This window comes from Sinohyriopsis cumingii, chromosome 10 (genome assembly GCF_028554795.1).
Source record: "Sinohyriopsis cumingii isolate HCF-2022 chromosome 10, ASM2855479v2, whole genome shotgun sequence".
In the NCBI taxonomy this organism is placed as follows: domain Eukaryota; kingdom Metazoa; phylum Mollusca; class Bivalvia; order Unionida; family Unionidae; genus Sinohyriopsis; species Sinohyriopsis cumingii.
The window spans coordinates 67,254,748-67,282,321 of NC_142970.1; the positions used below are offsets into that span (position 1 = coordinate 67,254,748).

General features: G+C 36.7%; 1 protein-coding gene across 1 annotated transcript in view; it reads left to right on the top strand.

Annotated features, from left to right (window-relative positions):
• The first annotated feature begins 10,890 nt into the window (after positions 1-10,890).
• The window catches only part of LOC149790319 (stromal cell-derived factor 2-like), a 32,044-nt gene continuing 15,360 nt past the window's right edge, over positions 10,891-27,574 (top strand). The window contains exons 1-4 of the mRNA XM_089972370.1: positions 10,891-11,025; positions 17,420-17,532; positions 22,244-22,326; positions 25,490-25,629. Coding sequence (XP_089828496.1) covers positions 10,953-11,025; positions 17,420-17,532; positions 22,244-22,326; positions 25,490-25,629 — 409 coding nt within the window. The 5' untranslated portion in view covers positions 10,891-10,952. The remainder of the gene's footprint in view (positions 11,026-17,419; positions 17,533-22,243; positions 22,327-25,489; positions 25,630-27,574) is intronic.

A 27,574-nucleotide genomic window follows, 5' to 3' on the forward strand; every position in this document is an offset into this window, starting at 1 on the left:
TAATTTCTAACCAAACACGTTCGTTCTCCAGTAGGGAATTTAAATGTTACATACTGTAACTGAAACGTCAGAGTTTGTCTAGATGTTTCGTCTTTTTCTAAGCAGATTCCATGTAACAAATGTTGGTAATCCTTTAACTCGTCTTCCTCAATACGTTGCAATAAGTGAATCTCGAAGTAACCAAAATTACGAACGTCTAGTCCATCATCATCATCATCATCATTCATACACTGAAAGTGTTCAACAAGGTCTGACCACTGAAAAAATTTCTGACGAATCAGTCCTCTTATACCATTCAGGTACCAGTGGTTAAAGATCTGGTGACGTAACGGATGCAAATGTTCTTTACGTTTCACTTGTATTTTCACCAGCTCTCGGTAAATCCTTTCTCTCAACTCCTCAGGCAAGCCCAAAATGTTCTCTTGTAAAGTATCCATAAGTATATACACTGTTTTTGGAATCGTTAGGTGGTGGCCAATAGCCTCGTTTAACTTTGTGCCTAATGTAATATCCACTCATAATCAGTCTTCTTGTACTTTGGAACATAGCATAATTTAAAAACGGACGAATCACTTTGAGTTTGCGTTTCACTTGTATTTTGATCAGCTCTCGGTAAATGAGTTCTCTCAACTCCACAGGCCAAGCACGAATGTTCTCTAGCAAAGTATCCATGAATAGGTCATACTAAATCCTCTTTGGTCTGACACAAGAAATGTACTGTTTGCACAAACATGGTTTTACTTCAGTGTCGAATTTAAATCGTTCAGTCACTAATTTGCACATTACAATTCGTTCAGAAGTTTCCTCTTTCGCTAAGTTGACATTGTGTTCAAGATGTTGGTAATTCGTTAACTCTTCCTCTGGAATTCGATGCAGTACGTTTACAATGATGTAGGTAGAATCGCCCATACCAAACCAATCCTTTTTAAAACTAGAGGATCGTTGATCAATGTCTGTCCGATGGAACACTTTCAATTGAATCAATCCTTGTATAGCCTTCAGGTACCAGTGGTTCAAACACCGGTGACGTAACGGATGCAATTGTTCTTTACGTTTCACTTGTATTTTAACCAGTTCTCGGTAAATGCGTTCTCTCAACTCCACAGGCAAAGCACGAATGTTCTCTTGTAAAGTATCCATGAACAGATGATGGTAAGAAGTTACTTCAATGTCTCGGTCCCACTAAGGGTAAGTAATGACAATTCGGTGACCATCGAGCATGTTCTACGTAGGCCGAATCTTGCGGTTCCCAGTGGTGAAGTGACACACCGCAACTGAAGCACTTGACTTTATCTCCTTCGCCCAAGTAGAAAAATCCAGCTCTGGCTAATTCTTCGGGGGTCGGTCCTCACAGATACTTAGGCCATTTTCCTTTGAACAATTGAAGACGATTTTCAAAGTCGCAGTATTCCGACAAACGCACAGGAAACGAATATTCGTTTTTCACAGGTTCGTTTCGATGAGGGTTGAGTGACATGGGTAGGAGTTTGCTCAGGGCTGGATGACATCCGTAGGGGGGTAGACGTGAAGGTGAACATTCCCCTTTAAAACTAAACCCAGTAAAATGTCCAAGAGGACGAGCGGCATCACTTTCGCATCCCTCAGGTTTGACACGCACAGCATCACTTTCCATGATAGGGGTAGGGACACTAAAGTTCCCATGATGCTTTACGCCATCGCTCAGGTCACAAGGTACAGCATCGTACCCATCGCAAGGCTCACAATCGCATTCCACTTCCGAAGCCTCACACTTGAATTGTGCCTTTCTAAACAACTTGTTCTGTGTTTCTCTGAAAGTATTCATCTTGTTCGCTCGGTTTTGGTAGTCACAATGAACTATCGATCTTGACCATAGCCCCTTTTTATACTAGTCGCAATGCAGTCTCCAGCTTGTACATCTTTCCTTTTTTACGTTTTTTATGTCCTGTTCTGGAAGGTACCGTCTCTAAGGTACCGTCAACATTATACCGTAGTGTGATGGGTGGAAAGGCCATAGAAAGGTAAGGGCAGTGCGGAGACCATCGAGTATGTTCCAGAATAGCTGAATCTTTATAGATACATAGATCCATTCGTAACTTCAGTCCGCAAGCGAAACACTGTACCTCGTATCCCAATCCTGACTCAGGTCCCAAGTAGACAAATCCTGTTCTAGCTAAAACATGCGAAGAAGGTAATCCTTCCCTATCCGTAGGCCATTTCTGAAACGTGTCCAATCGACGGGCACAATCACAATAGTCAGGTAAGAAGACTGGAAAATGGTAGGGTTTGAACTTGGAGTTCTCATCGGGTTTCTCACTCGATTCTTGCTGTGGCGAAGTCATCTTTCTGGTGGGGTAACTATCCTCTTACAACCAATGTTTTATACCAACGTGTCCATACGGTAAGGTGAAATGATTGGGAAGTCTCACTCGCTTCTGGTACACGATTTGATAGACTTTTTCCAAGGGCCGACTGACGATGTGATGAGTGGGTAAACGTACAATCTTGTTCGGTTGATAGGTGGTCACTTTAAAGTTTCCATCCTCTCCCGATTGCAAGGCTTCTTTCAATACCCCAAAGTTGACCACTCGACTGGTACGATAATTCAGAGTCAGTCCTTTCACTTTGCACGTCGTGTGCACTTCTTCTTGTTTGTCCCGGTATTCGTAGCCGTAATTTTTGGGGCCGCCACTGACGAAACTTAGAATCTTGTCGTTGGGATGCTCGTCTGTCCAGGCTCCTAAACGGTCTCCTTCGATGTCAGGGTGATGTTGAATCGGGTGATGGATGTAAATGCAACTGTCCGTGTCAAAGTACAGGACGCGTTCCCCTAACAGTTCTAAAGCTTCGTACAATTTTAAGCGAGCATGGGCTGTCACGTAAGCCGCAATGATGACATTTCCAAAAGGGTCGTCTTGTACAAAGTCCAGATCTTCTTCGTAATTGACCAAGATCAACTCCTCACGAACGACGTCCACGTGTTTCATGTATTTGGTTTTGTCGTGAATCATCTGAAAGTAGCGGGAAGGTTCTGTCAAATATTCCGTCTTGGGTAAACACGGTCGTTGTGCCATTTTACCCCACAAGCAATTTAACATCACTTTGGCAAACGATCGCTTGCCTTCGTTTTTCTCGATGTGGTCTAAAGTGATGCCTTCTTGTTCGTAGTATTTCTCTTTGAATTTTATTTGGTCTTCGGGAGTGTGACACCAGGAAGGATAGCCGCTGGCTTCTTGCTTCAGTTTCAAAAAGGCATCCACGTAGTCAGCGAAAATGCCTTTCTGACTGGGATCACCCTTGTGGTATTGTTGTGTCTTGGGAAAGTGGCAAATTTCGTACACTTCTAACAGTTGGTATCCCATGTCCAGAGCTTTGAACAATTCTACGCTCACCGAGGTTCCCGTCAAGGCACGTTCTTCCTGAGTGTGCTGACAAGGTTGGTCTTGGTTGCACGTTTCGGCACAACTACGGCACAATGGAAACATCAGTTTGCCTTGACAATGGTGAGGTAAGACGGGATGGTATAGGTTCGTGGGAGGCAAAACTTTACACTTGATCAAGCCTTCGTATTGTCGAATGTTTTTCAGGTTGATGTGTTCCGTTAACAATTGCGGGTGCCCTACAGGAAAGCGACAATATTTGCACACGTAGGGATACAGCGAACACACGTCCAAGTATTTGATTTCTTCTCCTTTCTCTTCGTCGGCTTGGTACAGCAAACAGGTGGCATTGGTCCTTCCTCCGTACAAACTATCCCTCGGGTTCAGCGGGTCCATGAACTGGTAACTTTCCACGAGGCGTTTAAACTCGGGATCGGTTTTCATACGGTGATCGTACTCGTGTTCCCACATTTCCACCACTTGGTATCCTTCCTGTTCCAACTTTAGGCGCCGCTGACAAGTGGCCTGGTACAAGTCTTCCATGGTTCGTTGTAAAAACTGATTTTTAGTGCTACGATCAGGGTAACAGACGGGACATCCGTGAAATAAGCAACCGTTAAACTCGTACACGATCTTCGGGTTTTCTAAGTCCCAGCCATCGACCGAATACGTTCCGATGGTCTTTTCGCCCCCTCCGTTGCGGGCATGCTGAATCCACTTGTCTTCCTTGTCGCACAAGTAATGTAACCAGCGTAGGGCTTTGACCGAGTATTGACGCTTGACATAGTGGGTCGTTTGAGGACTGATGACAGCTACGGTGTTTTCAGGCATCAATCGTTGTCGATACACTAAGGAACACGCTTTGGCAATGGTGCAAGCTTCTTTCAAAGCATCGACCCCTCCGTGTTCCATGAACAGTTCTCGAAATTTTCCACAGCAACGCCGTAAAATGTCCACGTCGGAACGACAATACTTTAGCATTTCTTCCTGAAAGTCGAAAGGGTCCGAGGCGTGAGCCTGGTACCAAGTGTAGAAAGCTTCTCGTTGTTCGGTACGCATGTTGTCGGGGTCGTAATAGTGAGCCTCAGGTAAATGGGGTAGAACGGCGTGTTGATTGGCTTCCGTATTTAAAAAGTGTGGAAAGTACCCTTTAGCCATTTCTGTCATTCCAAACGTTTTAGGCATTCGACTCAAAGGCATGGCCAAATAGCTCATCGAATCTTTAAACTGTACTTGTCCCACTTGCATGAAAATGATTTTGGCTCCGTTCAAAGTCACTTTAGGACATTCGGTTCCTTGTTCCGTATAGTACCTCAAAAGAAACTGTCCATCGTATCCGGAGAAATTGTGAGCCATCACCGTGGCATGACGATGACAATCTCCCTAAAGTTCGATGTCCTCTTGGCTCCACGTCTTGTCGATGGGGTCTAAGACCCATTGGGCAAAATCGGCAAACGTGTTCGGTCCCCGAAAGATTTTTTTCACGTCCTCCAGGAATCTTGCTGCAGTGAGGGCACTGACTGAAAATAGGTTCTTGAATGCACTTCTCGCACGCTCGATGAGCCACGCAGAAATTAGGAATGTGAATGCCGGTCTCTTGCATGCATTCGAAATCGAAAAGATTAAATTGCCTTTCTTCTTGTGACCATCCTCTTTCTCTGGTGGGGGTTGGTATTTTTGCACGTAGCATTGGTGTTCCAAGTCAACGATGTGGTGACAAATGTGACATTTTTTCTTTCCTGAACATACGTGTGCCTTGGTATTATTGGTACGTATGACTTGTTCATACGTAGAGCACAATCTCAGGAGTTGACAAGCGCATTTCTTCTGTGAACCTTGCGTTTTCAGATGTTGTTGGTAACAGGTAGGGCTGACAAACGTGCGCAGACAAGTTGAACAAGGCACTGGTTCTTCGCTCAGACAGGGTGAAGAGGCCAAACATCCTGAGCATTTCGATCCACAATGCTTGTGTTGCTCTCGATTATTATAACCATGGTCACATTTCTCACAGTAATAACCGTATCCCAGGAATCCGGTGATACTGGTAATAGTATCGAAATGGTCATCGTGATAATAAACATGAATGTATTTTCCGTCCTTAAAATCTTGCCCTCGAAACAACAGAGGCCCGCGCATTTCTTGAGGGTGCACTTTCAAGGTGTATCGTGGAGCTAGGGCATCTTGCAATTTTTGCATCTCAGGAATGCCACAGGGTGTGTCCTTGGACAGGCCAGCTTGTTGCAACAGGAGTTCTGCTTCGTTTCGTTGTTTGGCTCGATAGGAACTTTGAATAGTGTTGCAGGTTCTTTTCCATTCTACCGTGTCGTTCTTGTTGGCATAGGTTCGTCCCACCACGATGGCACGGGCTAAACACATCTGGTCATGAGGATTGTGAATTTGGACAAGGCTACGCTTAATGCTGCGAGGCTCGCTCACCAATAACATCTTTTTGCGTCCGGTCCCTTGAGGAGGAGAGACGTGGGTCATGTCCAATGTGGCTTTTCCATCGGTGATGTCAAACTGGTCATTAGATTGTTGCACGTGTTGAATCTTGTCCATGACTTTGGAAGCGGTCAATTCTGCAGGGGTGCTAAACTCGATCCAAACAGGGGATTTCAAACCGTCGTGTTGTATGGAAAGTCTCAAGCGATCGTCTTCTTTGGGTTGACATTGTCGTTTGAGTGAGGTGAGCAAAGAATCCCACCCCCCAGTGATAAACACTTCTGCTTTCTCTAACGGCACTTCAGCCTTGAAATCTTTAAACTTCACTGTGTATGTGTAAGCCGTGGTTCTAAATTTTCTAGAGGAGCGCTTTTCCGTCTCTCGAATGGAATAGTATTTTTCAGGGTTGACTAAGGGTGGTGAACTTAGTTTAGAGGGTTTGGATTCAGGTTCACTCATGTCCTCTTCAAAATCACTGGCATGAATTTGTGCCAAGATTTCAGCCCTGGTACGAGGCGATAGATCACGTTTCTGCCTCTTAGTTTCTTCTTCTTTCTTCTCGAATGAATGGGATCGTTTCATCTTGAGTGCAAAACGTCAAATGACTCAAGTTTAAACACCATAGACTAATTTATAGTCATGGCAGACCATCGTATATAAAAGGGTGTGTGTCTTGTCGTTTCACTATTCATTTCACTCTCAAGCCGAACACAACGATGGAAGAGACTAACCAAATCGAACGTTTCGTCAGAGCTTTGCGAGGGGTCATTAAAAAATTCTCTTCAGACCACCCCACGGACTACTCTCCTTCCTTTCCAGATAAAAGTCAAGATACTTGCTATATCTGTCAGAAGAAAGGGCATTGGTCTTCAGAGTGTCCAGACCGTCAAAAAAGAACGAAAAAAAGGGGCTAAAAAAGACAAAAGTCAAGATACCTGTTATTATTGTCGAGAAAAAGGACATTGGTCTCCAGATTGCCCAAAAAAGAAACAAGAGGAATCAGAAGAAAAGAGGAATTCTTCAGAAGAAGAGAGGGATTCTTCAGAGGAAGAGAGTGATTCTTCTGAGGAAGAAAGAAGACAGGTGAAGAAAAAGAAACAGGAGAAAAAAAGAAGAAGGGAAGAAAGCTAGGAGGAAGATGAAGAAGAGGAAAAGAGTGTGACGGTGAAGAAATTTAAAAAACAGAGAGACTAAACAAGGAGACAGATGAAATCAATGAACTTTAAATTAAAGTGTTGTGATATGAATTGTGAATTGGATTGTAAAAAAATGGAGAAAAGAATAAATTAATGATACAAGGTAAGTGTCTTTGAGTTTTGATTTTAAAATAAGAAGCTACACTCATGCACTCATACACAGACACGTACTATAAAGGTAAAATGGATGGTTTTTTTGAGTTATTGGCAAATTGAAATTGTATTTCTTTTCGAGAAATGTGAGTGGCCCTGAAAAGGGCCTTTTTTCTTTATGGTGTAGGGGTGAGTTTAAGCAATCAACTTTAACTGCCTTAAGCCTTTGCCACGGCCAAGGCCTACTTCTGGACTGCGTAATGTTGATGATGATTATTGGGTTGAAATCACTAAGGGTGGTACGGTAGGCTTAGTCACAGGGTTGACGTGTTTAGCTCGGGAAGGTCGTATTCTCTTCGGTCGTGATAGAGAAGTCTGATACATTTGTTTCAGACTTCTTAACTCCGCTAAAATGTCCAACAGTACCGTGACCGTTTGATTTTCACGCTCTTGTTTCTTTGCTGCTACTTCTTCTTGCTGTTGTTGCTGTTGTTTTTTTCTTACCTCTTCTTCTTGCTGCTGTTGCTGTAAGAGAAAAGCTTGTTCCGCTTCCTTTTGTCGTTGTATAAATTTCTCCGATTCTTCTTTCTGTCTCTGTCTAAAATTCTCCACTTGCGGTAATGAAGAAGGTAACGCAGGTTCCGGAACAAATTCTTGCGAGGAGAGAAAATCGACAAAATCCCAATTCAACTCTTCTGAAAGTAAGTCCGGGTTCCCTTGGGCAATCTCCCCTGTTGTTGCACCCCAATGAATCGTTTTCTGAATTTCCGTCATGTTGAATCACTGTCGTATAGATTGACTGCACACAAGCGCTAGCGAATCTATATAGACCACATGGCGTCACAGACTGCTCTCTTCGGATTGGATGCGAGCTGACTGAATTTTGTAACGCGTGTTCGGATTGGTGAATGAACTCAATCCGTTTCAATCCTTCCTCTACCTATAAATAAGCGCAGTTCACTGCATTGATTCACCTGTTCTCGTCGCCTCACGATGTGGACCACAGTTGAATCATCCAGCCTTGTGTCTTCAATGATGTTTAGGACGGACATGCTCATGTATGTCCGGTCCAAGTGGACTGTTGTTGATAGGACAGATACTAGTCTATGGATGAGAAGAGTTTACATAGAAAGACAAGGATGCCTCAAGAGGGTACTTGTGTATGGACCTGCAGTTAGAAGGAGTTTAAGAAGAAGAAGAAGTGACAGATGCCGTCTATGTTAATATTAATATTAACATAAATCCAAAGGCCCTTTTCAGGGCCACCCACATTTCTCGAAAAGAGATAGCCTTTCGATTGCCTACCCCTTTATAAAAATTTAAAAAAAAAAAAAAATCCCATGTTCAATTCCCCTTGTCCCTAAAGTAGTTTTTTTTCTAACATGTTCAATTCCCCTTTGTCCCTAGACAAACCCAAACTCTATTCCCATGTTCAATTCCCCTTGTCCCTAGACAGACCCAAACTCTATTCCCCATGTTCAATTGCCTTTGTCCCTAGAATCGATATTTTTTTTTTCCATTGTTCGAATGCCTTTGTCGCTAATCTCAGTATTTCCTTTTTTTTCCTTTCTCCAATGTTAAATTCCATTGTCGCTAATCTTACCCAGGGTTTTTTGCCCATGTTAAATTTCCATTGTCGCTAATCTTACCCAGGGTGGTTAATGTTAAATTTCCACTGTCGCTAATCTTACCCAGGGGGTGTTTTTAATGCTAATTCCCATTGTCGCTAATCTCACCCCTTATACTACTACTGAACTTCTGCCATGTAACGTACACTAATCTGGTTCGTCGTAATGGTGTGTTTACGCTTTCCTTGGGATCTATCCAGAGTGTTCATAATATCAATCATACATAGCTGAAATTGCCAATCGACACTAGGCCTATATGTTAAATTTATCGGTTACTAGGCACACATACTGTAGCATATTTAATGCTTTGTTGTCTTTAAAAAAAAACTATTGTACTGTTCTAAAACTCGATTATATATATATATATATATATATATATATATATATATATATATATATATATATATATATATATATATATATATATATATATATATATATATAAATTTCCAAATAGTCGCTCGCGTCCCTTCCTCTCTGGATTATAGTAGCTAGTTAAGGGCGAAAATTCATAAAAATACGAGCATTGGGGATTTTTGCTTGTGTCATGCAACGGTGTCTCTGGCCCATCCAGAGAGAGAGAGAGAGAGAGAGAGAGAGAGAGAGAGAGAGAGAGAGATGTTAATTAAATCAGAATAATGACTTAGATCAAGTTTAAATATATTACAATATTTTAATTACCTCATGTTGATTCTATTCCACATTAATTGTATTGCGCCTGTACGTCAATGCATTGATGAGCGTTCAGTATTCAAGAGTCTATGTGTCTGTAGGCTTAGTGCTCTTCTTTCTTCATGAAATCATATTTCATGTATAAAACATAAGTGTAATTATATATTGATTTAATCAATGTGAAGAAAAAAAAGAAACTCAAATATGAAGAAGAAAAATTATTTATTAACATGAAAAGGTGATTGTGAATAGGCACGAAAAGACAAGGATACATTTTGTAGCGGACACAGTCGACATGGATGTGAGTTCGCTCAACTAGTCAATACACAGTTGTCTCCCGTCAATCTTACTCCGTTCAAATAACAAATATGTCTCTGTATGCGATATAAATAAAATATATGTATAGTATGTACGCTGTATCAATGATCTACTACTCGTAGATATTTTTCATTAAAAGGAAACTCAACAAGCCTCGTTTTCTTTTAATTAATTTTTTTTACATCTCGTGGTATATCGTCAATACAGCGTACACACTATACATATTATATATACATATATATATATATATATATATATATATATATATATATATATATATATATATGCTTATTTTGTTGGATAATACTATAATAATTATTTATTTAGGTTGGATCGATATATAAAAGCAGCAATAAGATATAATATACTTAACGCGCACATAGAACACAGGAGGATTATTTATTGTATATACATGCTACAACACCTACACCATCACCACCACTACATATCACTAAACGTGTACATTTATTAAATTTACTGGAAATACCGTTTTGCCTTTCCATATTATCATAATCGCTATTATTTAATAAAAAATAAATTAAGAATAAGAAAGTATATTGATTCATCAGCTATCACCCATACAAGTTTAAAAAAGATGAATACACGAAACAAAATAGTCTCTCATTTCAGTTGGAGTCATGATGGATATAACTTTTGGACAGGATCCATATTGGAAATTAAAAAGGCCAAACGAGAAAGCACTTTGAAATATTACAACTTCAAATATGATTTTATTTTCACATTAAGGATAATCAAATAGAACTAGTCAACTGCTATTGAAATCAGTTATCTTGAATTACTTGATTGGAGAAGGTAAGACATAACATCCGATTTAAAAATGATCGATATCAGAAAAGTAATTGAAAAAACCGGGTAATTAGCTATAATAAGTTATGGTGTTAGAATAAATAAATCACTGTTGTCTGAAGATAAATGTGTCGAAAATCGACAAGAGTACTTTTTTCGTAAGTATTCCTGTTCTGTCAGTATGAGCATTTTTAAAACACCATTTTAAATTAATTTTGATAATTAGTGAGATAACAAACTAATAAATAATAAAAAAATGTGTCAATATAGTCTAAATCCTATCGGCGTATCCAACAATGACTATACGGCTATGTATTGGTTTTGATATTAGAATCACCAACAGTGAGCCAATCAAATATTCGAACGTGTAGCGAAGATCTTTCGTGTTGAGAAACACGTTTCCGCTTTCATCAGGGGAAGATACTCAACACGAAGAAATGGATATAACAAGGACATTGCAGAATGTTTTCAAGGCCTTTATACTTGCTTTATCGTTTTTATTTGTTCATGGTAAATATCACAAATGTTGGTTTGCATAGAGCGCACATATATGGGTTTGTATTTGAAGAACAGGCGTTCCTTTTGAGTATATGGCCCAACGAATTTATACGGTATCTATAATAACTCGGATCCGTACTCAGTAGCTCGATTACAGATTCTGAACATGAAACGGAAACAAAATATGATCATTTAAAACATGTAGCTATTGAAATAGTTAAACCTGCTACTTAGTCGAAAGCCACGGATGTGTGTGCAAAGCGTGAACGTTGATGGCGAGGCACTTTGATCATAAAAGGTAGACGTATTATCAATAACGTTTTATGAAATCTCTGAAAACTCGATATCACCAAATTTGTACCTTGTGTAGACATAGGACATGAAAATTGAAATACCAGTTTCTGCAAGTAAATCAAGTTATTTTTCAATTGAGATGCATCCAGGAATTATAAAAATTAAGTCTCAACTGTCTCTGTCATGCATCTCGGCGTGATTTCGGGACATGAAATGAGTGTGGGGTGGGCAATTCTCAAAATGCATTTTTGTCAATTTTCAGAAAAACATGGTCCCACTTGATTTCATGACAATGAACAGAGTCTATAACTCTTGTTATTGCCCAAAATATGTTTATAGCTTCAATGTTAATTAGGACAACAATATGAAACAAACCCAAATCATCGTTTACATGAGTCTTTTCAATTATCTGTATTATTTTGAATAAGTCCTTCTAGGACTAAATTCCTACAGGAATAATTTTGCCATGACACCGTTCAGTTAAATAAATTGAATACATGCATTTCAAAAGAAACAATATTTTGTTTATCTGAATGAAAATCTATATATATATATATATATATATATATATATATATATATATATATATATATATATATATGAATGAAATAACCTCAAGAGGTTATTAAATCGAGTTTTGCACACTAATGTCGTTGACCGACAATTGGGTCATTGCGCTAAATATTTGAGTGATAACTTGGCCTACGCACCGGTCATTGCAGACATGGCTGAAACGACCAGATTGTACACATGAAATGAGACTTCGTATGGTAAATAGAGCTTACTCAGAAATATGAAATAAACAAAGATATATTCAAAATTGTTGGCAGTTTAAGACCTAATGTGTTTATTATTATTACCTCCTCTTAATGTATGGAAATAAAACTTTTGAAATTTTCAATGCTTCGCAAAAACACTTAATTTTCCCTCCACAGGCTGCTTAGTGCCATAAACGTGAATCTGGATATGTGTTCTGTTGGGTTCCAAAACTTTTCCATGCATAAATGCGAAATTTATCTCAAAATATGCCGTATAAGCAGACCACTGTTCTGGAACCTAAGAGGCCACAGAAAACGGGAAGCCAGATACAGTTATGCCCCCTGACAGTCCTATGTCTACCTTGTGCTAAGTTATGGTGCACATCAGGCTATTTTCGTATTGTCATAGATTTCATCTTTATTGATAAAGCGTCAAACTCCCGTGCGTTGATAAAGGTCTTAATATTATTATTTTTTTAAATTGTACTCACTGTCATGATAACCATCACAGGGTCTTGTGTCTTTGCTTTCTTTTTACCTACAAATTATACATGCACTATATAAATTATAATCCTTTTCTTATCGCCTCACGTGACCTATTTTAGAACGCAGTAATTTCATGCTACACTAAGTGTAGAGTAATAAATTTGGTACCGATATTTAGCTCAGGGATTCGATTTTGTATGCCTACACAAAATTTGACTTCCTGTTATACCTATAAAAAATGCCAGACATTTACCCATGCTACTGATTGAAATAGCCATGATTGCATTTGCTTAATAGCCAGCCCCCTTATTGGTTGACTGAAAATGAATAATCAGCAGATGCTTTAACTCAGTTTTTGTCAGCCAATGAGACGGCAGTATTCTATTTAGCTCATTGCACTTGCACCTTAATAATATTAGGCTAAGCAACCAAACTATCAGCCGATCAAATGAATTAAAATCAAACTATCAGCCAGTCAAATGACTTAAAAGAAACAAATTCAGCATGATTAATTATCTATGCTATATTGTTTTCTCAACACAGATACTCATAAGCAGATCACCCTTTGATTTATATGTATGCTTAAAAATGGTGTTAAACCCTACTACAACATAAATAGGGCTCGAAGTTAGCACAGAGATCTCAGAAATGCTTAATTACGCATATTTGGACGCCAATTTTTGATCTGGGACGCAGAAAATCACTGAGGCAGGAGTCCTCTGTATGCATGTAATAGGTGTGTGCGCGGCAAAATTCAAAGACTTGCCAGTCCTGCTTCAACCACCTGCTTTGTGGGAAAATGTGTTGATCAATTAGCTGTGATGCAATAGCTGGGCGGCAAGTTCAATGGCTTTGACTGGCCACTGGATGCGAAAATGTACTGATATTTACAGTGATTGAATTCAGAGTCAGAAAGACCCAGAGATGTAAATGTGGTCATTTATAAAAGTACATCAAATAAACAACTTTAGATTTCTTTATCGTGTTCATTTCCAAAAATATCGGAATAAGTAGTGCACGCGACCTCAGAATCAAGATATTTTGAGACTTAAGCAAAATGCCATTTGTAAATTTGGATAAGTATTTTTGGGTTAAACGGCAAACTTACAAAGATTGTAATGAGATTCAGAAGAGTGCTAAAACTGCTAGAATTGATAGTTCGGATAGGACAGTAACTAAGTGTAAGAAAGTGTGTGATGCCTAGCTTAGTGTTTGGAATAAGTCCTTACTTGGATTGACAAAATTCAGTATCACTCTGATGGACGAACAAGAGCTATTTAAGAGGTACATTGACTGACCATACTTTTTCAAAATGCCGCTCGCCTTAGCCCTGTTAGTTCTAGTGTTGTAGCAAAATGTACTCATAAAGACATCAGTAGCTAGGCCTAGTATTTATATCAATTACGTTAACAAAAAAACAAACTCTTGCCCATTAACAAGCATATGTTTTGATAGCTGATTGAACATTAACCCTTTTCCAAGTAAGGTAGCAACTATCAATTTCCTGCATGATATCCTTTGATGATAAAACATCCAAACATGTGTTTTAAGATCAGAATCGGTGATCTGGATATATATTAACTGCTTCTTGTACACTATTTCGTCACAAAATTAGTTTGAAACTGTAAGTGAACCAGTAGGCCTAACGTGAAAAAATGGCACACTTCGCTAAGTTTGGAATGCACCAGTTATTAGATTATATGTTTTCGTAAATCGTCGGGCAAATATTGTCACAAAAATATCCAAATCATTGAAAGCAAAGACAAGGTATTATTTTATTAAAGATTTAACTTTAAAATGCAAATTATGTTGGTCAGAAACATATGGGACAGTGCTTTGTTGTGGAATTCGCAAGATGTGCTTTAAGGTCTGAGCTGTTTTCCGACTTGACATGTATTTGCGAAAATACGGGAAAAAACAGCAAATCGGATACCATTTAACCATTGCCTAAAATTACTACAAGGACGTAGACAAATAAATAAACCATAAACTTGCAATCCTGTCAATGGACTGTTGTAATGAAGCTATATTAAAGTGAGTGATTACATTATGAAAACCTCTCCATCTAAAAATAGATGCACTCTCGTTTGTGTTGATTCTGTAGGAAAGAAGGGACTGCAACTTTTGATGGTGGGACTCCTATTTTTACCAAAAATAGGAGTCCCACCATCAAACCATACAACTTGACATAATAAAATGTTGGGCACAATTAAGCATATTCCTTTTACCTAAAAAAGAAAGCATGAGATAGAATGTCATTTGTCAATTAGAAGTAAAGTATTAAGTTATTGAAAAAGTTGTTTAATGTTTCACTCTAGACTAAGTGAATCTAAGCATACCTTAACAACATATATCAGGCGTTGTGTTGAATATAAGCCATTTGAAGCACACATTGTATCAGTCATTACCAATATGTACTGTTATGATGACTGTTATCTGTCCAAATAGCTACCATAGTCAGAAACATTGTTTTAATTAGGGAAGGAGTACATGTCCTTTTTCTATACATGTATTTAGAAGTTGTCAACTTTCTGATAATGCACAAATGTTGGAGAATGCAAAAACTTAACATTGTCTGTATAATGGTGATTCAAGTGAAATATTTGCCGTGGAATCTCATTTCTCCAAACCAGGTCCAAAAGGCAAACTTGATATCATCTTGCTTTGATTTTATGGCATTACCCACAACCCATTGTTTCAAAACATTGGAATAATAATCAGAGTAAAAGATCAACTTTCCTTTCAAGTACGAAGGTGGAATGATACAAAGGGAAATATGATGTTCTTTAGTCAGTTTTGTGTTAATTTGATGATGATAAATGCCAGAAATTATGTTGATAAATATAGAAGCATGTTCTTTGGAAAGCCAATGAAAAAGTGAATCTGTATAGTCTAACTGGAAACCAGAGATATGACCCTATGGATGCATTCATGTCTATTACATATTAGATGAATCATTTTATCAATATTTCATCATACAAGCATATAAAATGAGACCAGGTATGGAAATTATTGCAGATTTTCAATGGTAACTTATAATGAGGCTACTATTTTATATTATAATGCAATTGTATTGAAGCCAACTATATCAAGAAAAGTATTATTATTTATTTGTTATTTTTATGAACATTTAATGAAAATATGCAAAGTGTAACTATTCAGAAGTTTGTACACTTAGCTTCCTATTTCTGCCACTTTCACCCTATTCAAGCTTGAGAGAGGTCATTTTGCCAAATAGTGTCCAGCTTTGATCCTAACTTATTTTGATTCAGTGCGCCTAAACACATTGCCGAGGTTCTGTGTAATAAATATGACCTCTGATAAGGTAAAAAAACAAACTTAAAACTACAGTTTCTGTTTATTAACAAAAATGACATTTATGAATGGGAGAAGTTCTTGCAAGCAATATTGACTAACTTTTGATTGGCATATTTCAAATCAAAATTTCTGGGGCCATTAGGGGGCACTGATTAATAAGTAGAATCATCCAAAATTGTACAGTTATTTCTAAATATTTCAAGCAAGAAAACACCTGAACAAGTAATGGGCTTGACAGGTAGCTGTTTGTATAAGCTTATAATTGGCACAAGATGACATACATATACTAGAATAAATAACAAGAACAACAGCAGTTTTATGAACATTATTGACTTTATGGGGGTGGAGGGGTAATTTTACTTCAGTGTTTTCCTGGACTGGCTGTTTATTTATGTTTTACCTATTCTCTTCCTTGTCTGGCTGGTCTTTAATTGCTACCTTGTCTCATTCCAGACTGCCTTTATTTTAACTGTTACCATTTCTGTTTTTGGACTGCCTTTATTTTAACTGTTACCTTTTCTTTTTCAGGACTGGCTTTATTTTAATTGTTACCTATTCTTAGACTAGTAAATGTACAATGGGACATAGTTCAACATTATTTCTGAAATGGAATGGCAAAATTGGATTCAATGCCTGTATCTTGTCAGGCATTTCTAAGAAATTCTAGTTATATGATTATTTCATAATCTTTGTTGATAAAAGTATTATTTAATCAATTATGCATATGTATAGGGAAATAAAACAACTATTCCATACATATGAGTTTTTCAACTTGGAAATACAGTTGTAACTGATAGACATATATATGCTTGAGTCACTATAAAAATTAGAATACAGTATGTTTTTAGACATATTTAAACTTTTTCATTAGAAAGGGAAAAAGATAGAGATGAAATACAAATGTGATTTGTAATTATGCATGAAGATGCAAATAAGATGAGTTACATATTTAACTTGATGAATAAAATAAAGTTGATAGATCAGCAATACATTTTCATGTGGCATTTTTGTGCAGCAATTAAAAAAGGTAATTTAAAAGCAGTGCAATTTTATCAAATAATTCAGCACTGAGAGAGCTTGTAATACAAAATTCCATGTACATAGCACTTAAATGGTTAGTCACAACAACTATGGGTGTTGTAAAAATTTCTTTGAAGTATGAATAAATTTACCGGAAGATGCAATCTGTGTCATTAGATATTATTTTAAAGTAAAATGGTAGCACCAGTCAATAGCATTTAGTGTACCCTTCAATTTTGTCCTTTTTAAGACTGAAAGAGCCTACTGCTAAAATGGCACTAAGATTTTCTGTTTAATGTTTGGCATTAAGATGAGCAATAAACAACATAAATGACAGCTGTTACTAGTCAGAAACTTGTTGAGAACAAGACAGTTTTTTTATATGCTGAGATTGTTGGTGTTAATTAGCAGTGACCCTCGTATGCTTCTTGGCCAGTTCAGTTTCATGATGATTTGTTGTATATATTTGAGTGTGCAAGGAAAAACCTCAGTTGTTTAATTTTGTAACATCCTTTTGTTCGTATTTGCAGGGTTTAATTATGAATTTGTAACCTGTGGATCATCCCTTAAGCTTCTAAATGCCCACCATGGTGTGCGTCTCCATTCACATGATGTAAAATATGGATCTGGAAGTGGGCAACAGGTAAGTATTAAAAGATACATATATGTATGTGTAAAACATCCTTGCTCTTGTGCTAAACTAGAACTTGAACTTTGAGACTGTTATTCCTGTACATGTAGATTGTGCCAACACTTTTGAAATTTTTGTTTAAACATTGGCCCAGTGTCCATATTCACTCTTGTGCATATCTTCAGACATAATTTTCCTTCGTTTTAAAGTGGAAATCTGCTTATCTCCTGACTTGAATTAGATTTTTCTTGATATAGTCTGTTTTTTTATATCATTTTCGATCCGTTTTAAAAAACAACAGTCTGACCAGTCCCATTCCGCAAGGACCCTTGTAAATTATTAGGGCATAACCGATTAGCATTTTTCTACTGATTTCCGATTCCGGATTTTGGGCATGAAATTTTTCCGATTCCGGATACGATTCAGTTAATCAGAAATGCTAAATTAAAAGGTTTTTCAAATTAACTTTTTAAACCATGTTACACACGTTTTGCATATCACACCGATGTCACAAGAGGAAGGATATGGCAGGACTATAGCAAAATGCAACGAAGTTCAAAGCCACAGTGCCGACCCATTCTTTGTTCAACAATTAGTTGATCTTGCCGCCAGGCTTTAATTTTCCCGCCTTAATCATTTATGTCGGCAAGCGGCCAGTTCCATCCTGTACTTTATTCAACAATTAGTTGATCTTGCCGCCATGCTTTAATGTCGCGGTCAAATAAAAATAAAACAGGCTTTTGTTTGGTCCTATAAAGTTGGCCTCTTGCGGCGACTTAAATAAAAGCAATGAAATCTGATCGATTCTTGCATTTTCCAAAGTGATCGGTGATTGAAACAAGTTTATTGTGCTGTGAAAGTTTCCTTATTAACTTTATTTATATTTACGATTGTAAGAATCATTTTCTTTTAATACCTCATTAGCATGTGTCAGTGTATTCAATATTATGCCTTCATTATTGAGGATGTTGACATAAAGGTTAGGACTGTATTATATATTTTAATAAATTTAAATCTTTCGGTCTAACTCAAGTATTATCGTTTCACCCCGTTGTGTTGACCATATTGGACTTTCTGACTTCTTATTTAACTTAATTAATGCACTATCGAATGACACGCAGTGTTAGACATGGTGCTATAGAAATTCAACTTTATTATTTTTATTATCCGAATCAGTCGTTCCTGCCTTGTCCGACTCCAATTAATCGGAAGTTCATACTATCCGGTGGAATCCGATTTCCGGATCAAAAGTCGGTTATGCCCTATAAATTATTCGTTCATATATTAGTTAGCACGCAACTCTCATAAAGAGTTTTCTGATTGGTTAAAGGTTTAAATTTATCCAGTGAATCTTTATGTAATGGAAACTGATGACAATGGAAACAAGAAGCTTGCTTGCAAAACATGGCATCCTGAGTTGCTGACATGACATGAAAGTTTAAATAAAGGTTTAAAAAATGTATGGAAATAGGAATGGCTGGAGTGAAAAGTTGACAGTACTTTAGTTGGTCAGTTTATAAGAAAACTGAATGCTAGAGAACTGGCATGTTGTGACCTCTGCAAGAAAGATCTGAATTACAGTAATTGCAGTTGGAAGAGTTTGGAACAGCACCTACAAAAGAATCTGCATAAGGAAAAATCGAAGCTCAGAAGGCATCTGGAAAAAGTGCTATGATTACTGTAAGAAGAAAGATTTCTTGCACGAGAGAACAGATGTAGCCCTCTGTCAGAATATGTGCACTGCATGTCGCCAATACAAGCACCAGCTTGAAAGGAAAAAGGCTTTCATTGAGAAGGAAAAGAAATGATTGCACATTGAGCCAAAAAAGTCAGTGGTGAAAAAAAGGTAACTTAAGAAATCTTTGCCAAAGCCACAGAAAGAGCTCAACTGCATATCAACAGTTTGTGTAAAGTGATTATTTGTATATAGTTGGTGTACTTGGGTGTTTATTTTACAGATTTGTTATGAAAAGAGAGAAGGATAATATATTTGCTGCAAAAATTGACAAATTATTGTGACATAATTACAATGTGAACACTGACATGCACACAGAATACCTTCAGCACTAATAGTATTGGAGAACAAATACATGTGACAATAAATATTGTGAACATTTTTGGTAAATTTATTAGTTTTTCAAATGATTTTTTTGTTGTTGTTATGAGTGTAAAATGATTTTTTTGCCGCCTGCACCCCAGATCAGGGGCACTGCCCATTGAGACCCTGTTGGGGGTAGACCCCCAAAATCCCATTAACATTTTTTTCAGCTTTTGTATGGAAGACCAAAATCATATCCAGTGCATCCCCCAGGGGTGTAAAACTGAGGGTAAAAAAAAACCTTTGGTGTCAGAACTGGGGGTCAGATAAAATATGTGGGGTCAAAAATATACTTACAAATTTTCATCCAGCTCGTACTTTTTCAGCTTGAAATAGGATATTGCAACTTGCACACCATACACTCTCTCTCTCTCTCTCTCTAAACATACAAATTAAATTTAACAAACAAATGCATTGTCCATTCAAAAAGTAATTTTATTAGTTCATTTTTCTTTTAGAATTGTACTTTTAACAGTCTCCTTATAATCTTTCGAAGCAATATCATAGACCAACATATTACATACAAGCCAATACGAAAAGCCTAATAAATCTTTATAACCGAATGACAATTTACTGCCTGTCATAAAATGTGTACTGTCATCGGCTTCATTGTACTTCGTCCCGGACCAAATTTATCCAAAAATCAAGGAGGCAAATGATTCATCTTGTTTCTAATATGTTACACTTGAACTTTAAGGTCTTTCTTTTATTGCAGCAAAGTTAAAAACCAACAAAATCTGCAATGCCCTCCTGACTGTGTAATCCAAATAAACGCATTTGTCTCGGCAAGTTTACTGATTTCTTTGTTGTGAAAGAATGTCTTGGGTCACAGTTACTCTTTTGTGTTCTGCTTCTTTCACTTTCTTCGCTAATGACTTTTAGTGCACGATGTTTTAATCTGGAGATCGCTTTCTAGTGCAACAAGTATTGAGGTTAAACATCAAGATGACATCTTGCTGAGCTCACGAGATTAGGGGAAGCTACTCCGTCATAACATTGCCTATGCTAGTCTGGTTCCTTATTTCATATGTTGCCTGCGTTCCACTCCGCTATACGAACAGAGCAGCCCAGCACAGGGAGTAAACAAAGCGGGGAACCAGTCAATGCCTATTCGCGAAGGATACACGATGCCACCCTTCGTCCAACGCATTGGATATTAAATAAATCCTGATTGCATTATGCAAATCCCTTGCGTCAAAAAAACGCATGGCAACAAAATTTGTGCGTTAATTTTCTCCAGCATGCGTCCGTGACGCACAAATGTGCGTAAAGGGAAACACTGCATATCTGTATCTTGGAAACTGTTGAGATCGACACCCTCTATCTAAATATACACTTACTAGGCATGAAAAAGCATATTTATATGTGATACGGGTATTGGATCAGGGACCAGGCAGTGGTAGATTTGGGTGTGTGCAGTGTGCATTTGGACTCATTAGCATGTACAGACAGTATTCATTAATGTGGCTGTGTACATCTGGTAGGCATCTGAATTTAAGCATGTTATTTGACTTGCCTATTTAAATGCGATACTCCTGGAGATTCAAGCCTTTATCTCTAATTCTGCAAGTTAGAGGAAGTGTGCTGCCTTTTTTTATACAGCCATATGTACAGCGTACGCATAGCAGTGTGGAGATTAGAACTGTGTAGTGCTGGTGGTCTTTTCTTTTAATAGTGCATGAAGAGTAATTATCGGAAGATTTAACATCACATATACTTCTTAACATTGAATGTCCTGGATATATCTTGCACCAAAACATTTGTACTTGGATATAACTATAACTGCACTTATTTTATGCCAGGCCATGACTTATTGGATTTTCTGAGGGAAATAATTTTAATATTTCACTGGCTGTCAGTAGTCATGGATACAGTAACATTTAACCAAGGAATTTTAAGATATTCTTAAATGCTTACAGAGTCGAGCAGTAAATATGGCCACTTCCCATTAAACACAATTCAAGTTCAAATTCTAACAAGACATAAGTTGTCTTTTTTTCTTATTGTGGGAAGGTGAATTATGTACCTGTTTACATTTTCTGTGTGAATAATCACAAAACGCAGCAGAATATATATGGGAAACTGCTGCAGGATATGGTAAGAAATCTACTTCAGTATGTTACACATTTTTCTAACCAATATATTTGAGAATAAAATTAAAAGAAAATTTGCTTGATGTGAATAAATAATGGATATATTTCATCTTTTGGGTGAAAAACTAAAATAGTTTTGCCCCCTTGATGAAATGTATGTTATTCACTTGTCTCTTAGTTTATACGTTGTTTTTGTTAAAGTGGGCATACAGCTAACCCCCAGCTTGGTAATTGCGTTCCCAAGACCAGTTGTGCAACTTGAAATTTTGGTTTCACTGCCTTTAATTTTCCTTGAAAAATATGTGATTCAGTTAACTCTAATGACATTTATTTTAGGTGTTTATGAATACTAATTTGTTTTGTTTTAGACAAATAATTTCATTATTGTTATTAAAAATTCATTTAAACAATTCATATTGAAATAGTGTTAACATGAAATTTGTGCAGTTGAAAGTGCATGAGTTGGTGGATACCTGTACACCATTATTGATGCACTGATATTCTCTAAATGCATTTTGGGTTTTCTTTTCAGTCTGTAACAGCTGTTGAATCTTCTGATGATCACAATAGTTACTGGCAAGTGCGGGCTAAAACAGGGGCTACTTGCAGTAGAGGGTGGGTACTTCATATAACAATTCCTATGTAACATAGTTTTTTGTGATTCCAAGTTTTTTGCTTGTAGTGTGATCATCTTGATTAAGTCCTGTCCAGGTGTCTGTTTTGGAAAGCTTGCCAGCACAGCTGTACAAAAGACAGTATAGGGAGATGAAATTATATGGGTACATTTGTTTGTATGTAGATGACCTAATTAGATTTTCAGGTGATTACAACAATGTTTCTAATTTTTACACAACTTTTGTGTCTTGGACTATTTTGTTACGAAACCTTTGTTAGCATGATTATTCAAAAACCACTTAATGTAGGTAAATGGCGTTGATAAGTTTGCTTGTATTTATATGTAGATGACCTCACTGGATATTTAAGTCATTAGAACAGTCATTAGAATAGTTTTTATGCTTTGTGCATTTTTGATACTTTTAAAACTTTTTTGTCAAAAGCTTTGCTGGCATGATTGCAAATCAAACTTGAGGTAGACAAAATGAATTTGATAAACGTATTTATTTGTTTTTGTATATGGCCTGAAAGGATTCATCTTTTCCATTTGACATTTTTGGAATCATCCATGGTCTCATGTCAATTAAAATGCTTAATGTGTGGTTTCTTTTCTTCACCATTATTTCTGTTATTCTGAATTGATAAGCATTGCCTTTTTTAAGGAAGGTGGTGTCAAACCCACTTCCTCTATTGTGCTTCATGATCTGGGGAGACTGGGGTTGCATCATGGTTATCCAAAAATGCCCGTATCAGTATATTTTCATTTGAACGTATTGATAGTATGAGAAAACTGTATTCTGTTTCTTCCCTGAATAATTACTGTTGTGAAAACATCAATTCGATATCAAAATGTGTTATTTAAAGTGAAATCTAATGAGTATTTAGCAATAGACACACAAAAAATTGGTTATCCAGTTGGAACAGAGGCTGGAAAAAACAACAAAGTTGTTGCACAGAAGTTGCAACACTTGAACTGTTTCCGCAGTTAATTTACACTAAAGTACCTTGTAAACTGAACTCAATCACCATATAATAATTATTTAAACTATTTTCTGTCATTTACAACGCACAATTTCCATACACAAAAGACGAAACTGTGATGATAAAGTAGGCATACTTCCTGTTTGCCACTTAACCCTAAAACATGTTTTGTACAACATTGGGGTGTCAACAATGGATATCATATAGACACTGCTTGATGTAGACTAATATAACCTTTATTGGGGTTTGGATTGAGACAAGGAAATCCTAGTCAGTGGGTTATATTATTTGTCTCCCCCATGATGCTATGCTGAGTTGGGAGACAAAAAATGTAACACCATGACTGGGATTTCCTTGTCTTGGTACAAATGCAGACATTTATGTTTCTCACCCAATCTTTTCCAATTAAATTAAAATAACCCTGTACTTTTGCAATATATTTGGCAGATTCCAAACAGTATTCATCGGGTACTAATTCGCTTCACATGAAGTATTTGAAACTAGCTAGGTACTTTTAGCTATATTTAATGATGCTGACCTGAAAATTTACTGAGTTGGGCCTACAAATACAATAAAATTAACCATGTTTGGAACAAACTAGTTTCTAAGATAATACCAAATAGCTCCAATTCCTGTGCATGTACATGTCTGCCTCGTTCAGAATGTTTTGTATGGTGTGTTCTCAAAGACAGAGAGACCTTAAGTTGATGTATGAGTTTTGTGTGTAATGTATCTGTTGTTGTTTGATTTTAGAACATCTAAATCAGGTACAGCAGAAGACAACAAAAGTTTCTTTTTGTCAAAAGTAGTTGCTAGTGTGTGGACACCTAGACTGAGACAATGAGACTGAGATTAGAAAAGCACGGTTAGAAAATTGGCTAGATTTCTCTTTTATATGAATGAGAATACTTCAGCCATTGTCACAGAATCTGGAATACAAAATTCTGACACTAAGCCTAGTTGGAAAATTTTGACTGTTGCATCAGAAACTCATCTGGTGCAGCTGTTTGTTTGAAGACATGTAATCATGAATTGGGTTCAATGTTTTATTACCCCCAATTAGAAAGTTGCAGCAATATAAATATATAATAGTGGATGTCCACTACATTGCTTGGCACTTACCCATTGGCTCAGATAAGCTGTACACAATGTCATTTATATTCAAAGACTTACCCACTAAAATCCATTCACACATATTGTGAAAGATGAAAAATACATTTCTGTACAAACAGTGCTGAGACTATTTCATTGTCACAAAATATACACCGTTTAATTGTAGTATTTTAATGAGAGATTCTGCTTTTAAACAAACAAAAGGAAAAAGAAATTGCACATTATTAATGGGTTTCATTCTTCAGTTGAAATTAAAAATATGCAAGAAATACGGTAATTCATTGTACCACTTTTTAATTGTTTGCTTTCCCACACAATGAAATATACACAGTACTATCCAATATACAATTTCTACTAGTCCAGCCTGTTTAGTTTGTGACCAAAATGTACATATCCATGTGACACATTTTCTCAGGAACATGACATGTTTTGTTTTACTATAGAACTACTATTTCTTATGTAGACAGCATGTGGTGCTAAATTCTATAACCATTTGTGTACACATTTACTTGGTTTGGTCATCAGAAGAGAATAAAGGTAGTATTACCAAATGATAAAGTGTAATCACTTAAATATTTTTGGAAGGAGATAAACGTGTATATATTATTTTTAGTTAATGCAGTGCAGTTTATTTAGTACAGGACGTTCTTTCAGTACACGTGACAAATACCGTAAACTGTACAGAAATGTTAAGCAAATGTTGTTTATAAATGTTTGTTACATTTGGATAAAAAATTGTCATTTTTTTAAGAAGTTTATATGAATGCAAATAAAACATTTCTCACCAAAGAACATGGACCCAAATGGCATTTAACTGAATCCTTGAGTACCCAAACTAAGCTTAAAATCACAAATTTTGAACATGTTGACATGAATCTTGGAAGTAGTTCTTGTCATTTTCTATGATCATTATAATTAGATTTCTGTGATTATCTTTCATCATTTTTCTATGATCATCTGTCATCAATTTTCTGTTATTGTTTTCACATTTACATTTGGCAGAGGAAACTGGCCAAGTGAACATAGCAAAACATATCTGATTATCTTGAATTCTTGGTTTTGATTTCAGGCAGCCAGTAAAATGTGGGCAGACAATTCGGCTGACACATCTGGCTACAGGAAGGAATCTGCATGGTCATCATTTTCAGTCACCACTCTCACACAACCTGGAAGTTAGTGCATTTGGAGAAGGTGGGGAGGGAGATGAAGGTAAATTGATGTTCAATAAAAAAAATATAATGAAATATCAAGTTGTAAACTATATGAAAATTGATAATACTGATGAAAAGTATATTAATATTGCAGGTGTATTGGTTTTTAAAAATTGTTGTTATTGTTGACTATTACAATTAACTGGTAACTTTTTCCAGTCAAATAGAAAGTGAATGAAAATAAATATAAATGATTTTTACAATCTTAAGGTCATTTATTCTACAGTGTGCTCAGTCACCCCAGTTACCATGAAATTAAGTACTAGTTAGAGAAAATCTGCATTCATGGTTTGGTGAAAGTTTGTTTACCATAGCCTCGTTAGAGTCTTTATCAGTCAACCCTTCCGACCAACAGTTAAGAATATAGCTAATCCTGCAGGTATTAAAGATTAGTTAATGTTGTATTCATTATGCTGAGATGTGTGCATTGTCTAAGTGCTGTTCCATTTAAACATACATGGTATCCAGGGTACTTTGATTTCAAAGAATTTATATTAAAATGATTAGAAAATTCCAAATTGCATCTATGGTTGTGTACCCAACGTCCAGGTATGCTTTACTGGAACACCCCTAAGTCTGTTTGCTTCTGCAATTCTATAGGAGATATGCCTCATTTTGTCTTGTAGCAATATATGACACGATCTTATGCAGCTTGTCTCTTAGATTTCATGACTTGAAACGAAACTTGATAGATATTATGTTTATCAGAGGATGTGTGTGTCAGCAAATCACTTTGCCCATTCCATTTTGTTTAGAGTTATTGCCCTTTTTGTCTTGTAGCTTAATGCAATAAGAGTTATTGTCATTTATGACCTGAAGAATTTATTTCATCACTGTCGTAAGTTTTGAAACAGCAGCACAGAGTTGAAGAGCAGAATGGCCTCAGGGTGGGCCTGTTTGCTGTCAAATTACCCAGGATAAAAATGATGTGTGACATTTGTGACCTTAAACTCAAGCTTTCTTGATAGCTAAATAAAATAAGTTTTATCTGGTGAAAGACAATCCTTTGCGACTGTTTAATTCTATATTAAGTAAAGGTTTATTCTAATTGTTTGTAATTCCCATAACTTTAATAACTCAAAGTAACTTTTATCTTGAGACTGAAAGAAAAATCTCTTTTAATTTTCATTTAGCAGGTGTCATGTGCAATGCAACTGAAATAATGACCCATCCTTGACTGTACTTTAAATATTGTGTTATTTCCTGAACGTAGGAATTTACTGCATTTACCATATGTATTGGGATGCAATAAAATCATTTTTGTTCCTGTCCCAGAACTTGTAATTTTTTTTTTCAACTATGTCATATGTCTCAAGATTCAAGAAATGGGATAAATTTTTAATGAATTTGCACTGTACTCAAAGGTTAGAATATGTTATCAGACTGAAAACTGGATCAAACAAAATGACAAACAAAAGGGAAGTAATCAACCAGTTGCGTAAAGACAACTGCCATTCACTAATGAAACTGTGTTAGGTTCAAAATAACCAAAACTGAATTATATCCAGGTCATCTGTATGACAATATCTTGCAAATAAAATCATTATTTGGAAATACATTCACTTAGTGCAAAGACATTCTTTTTGCTAGCATGGGTTACGAAAAATGTCATTAAAGCAAGTTATTGCTGTGTACGCTATTGACAAGCATATAACAATGCCCCAATTATAAGTACAGATATCTAGCATATAGAAGCCTTGGTGGTGAATAAACGCAACTGGCAGTAAGCAGTAAACTCATTGTTTGAACTTACGGCAGGACATCAAAGACAAAGGTTATTTTTGTTACAAAACAAGCCAACCTTGGAAGCCGACTTCACATACTTGGAAGTTTTTTTTTAAAGGATATCAATGCAAAGTTTAATTTATTACAGAGCAAGATGACCTTGAAAGCTGACTTTGAATTCGTTTAAGTGTGCTGATATTTTGTTTTTTTTTTAATAC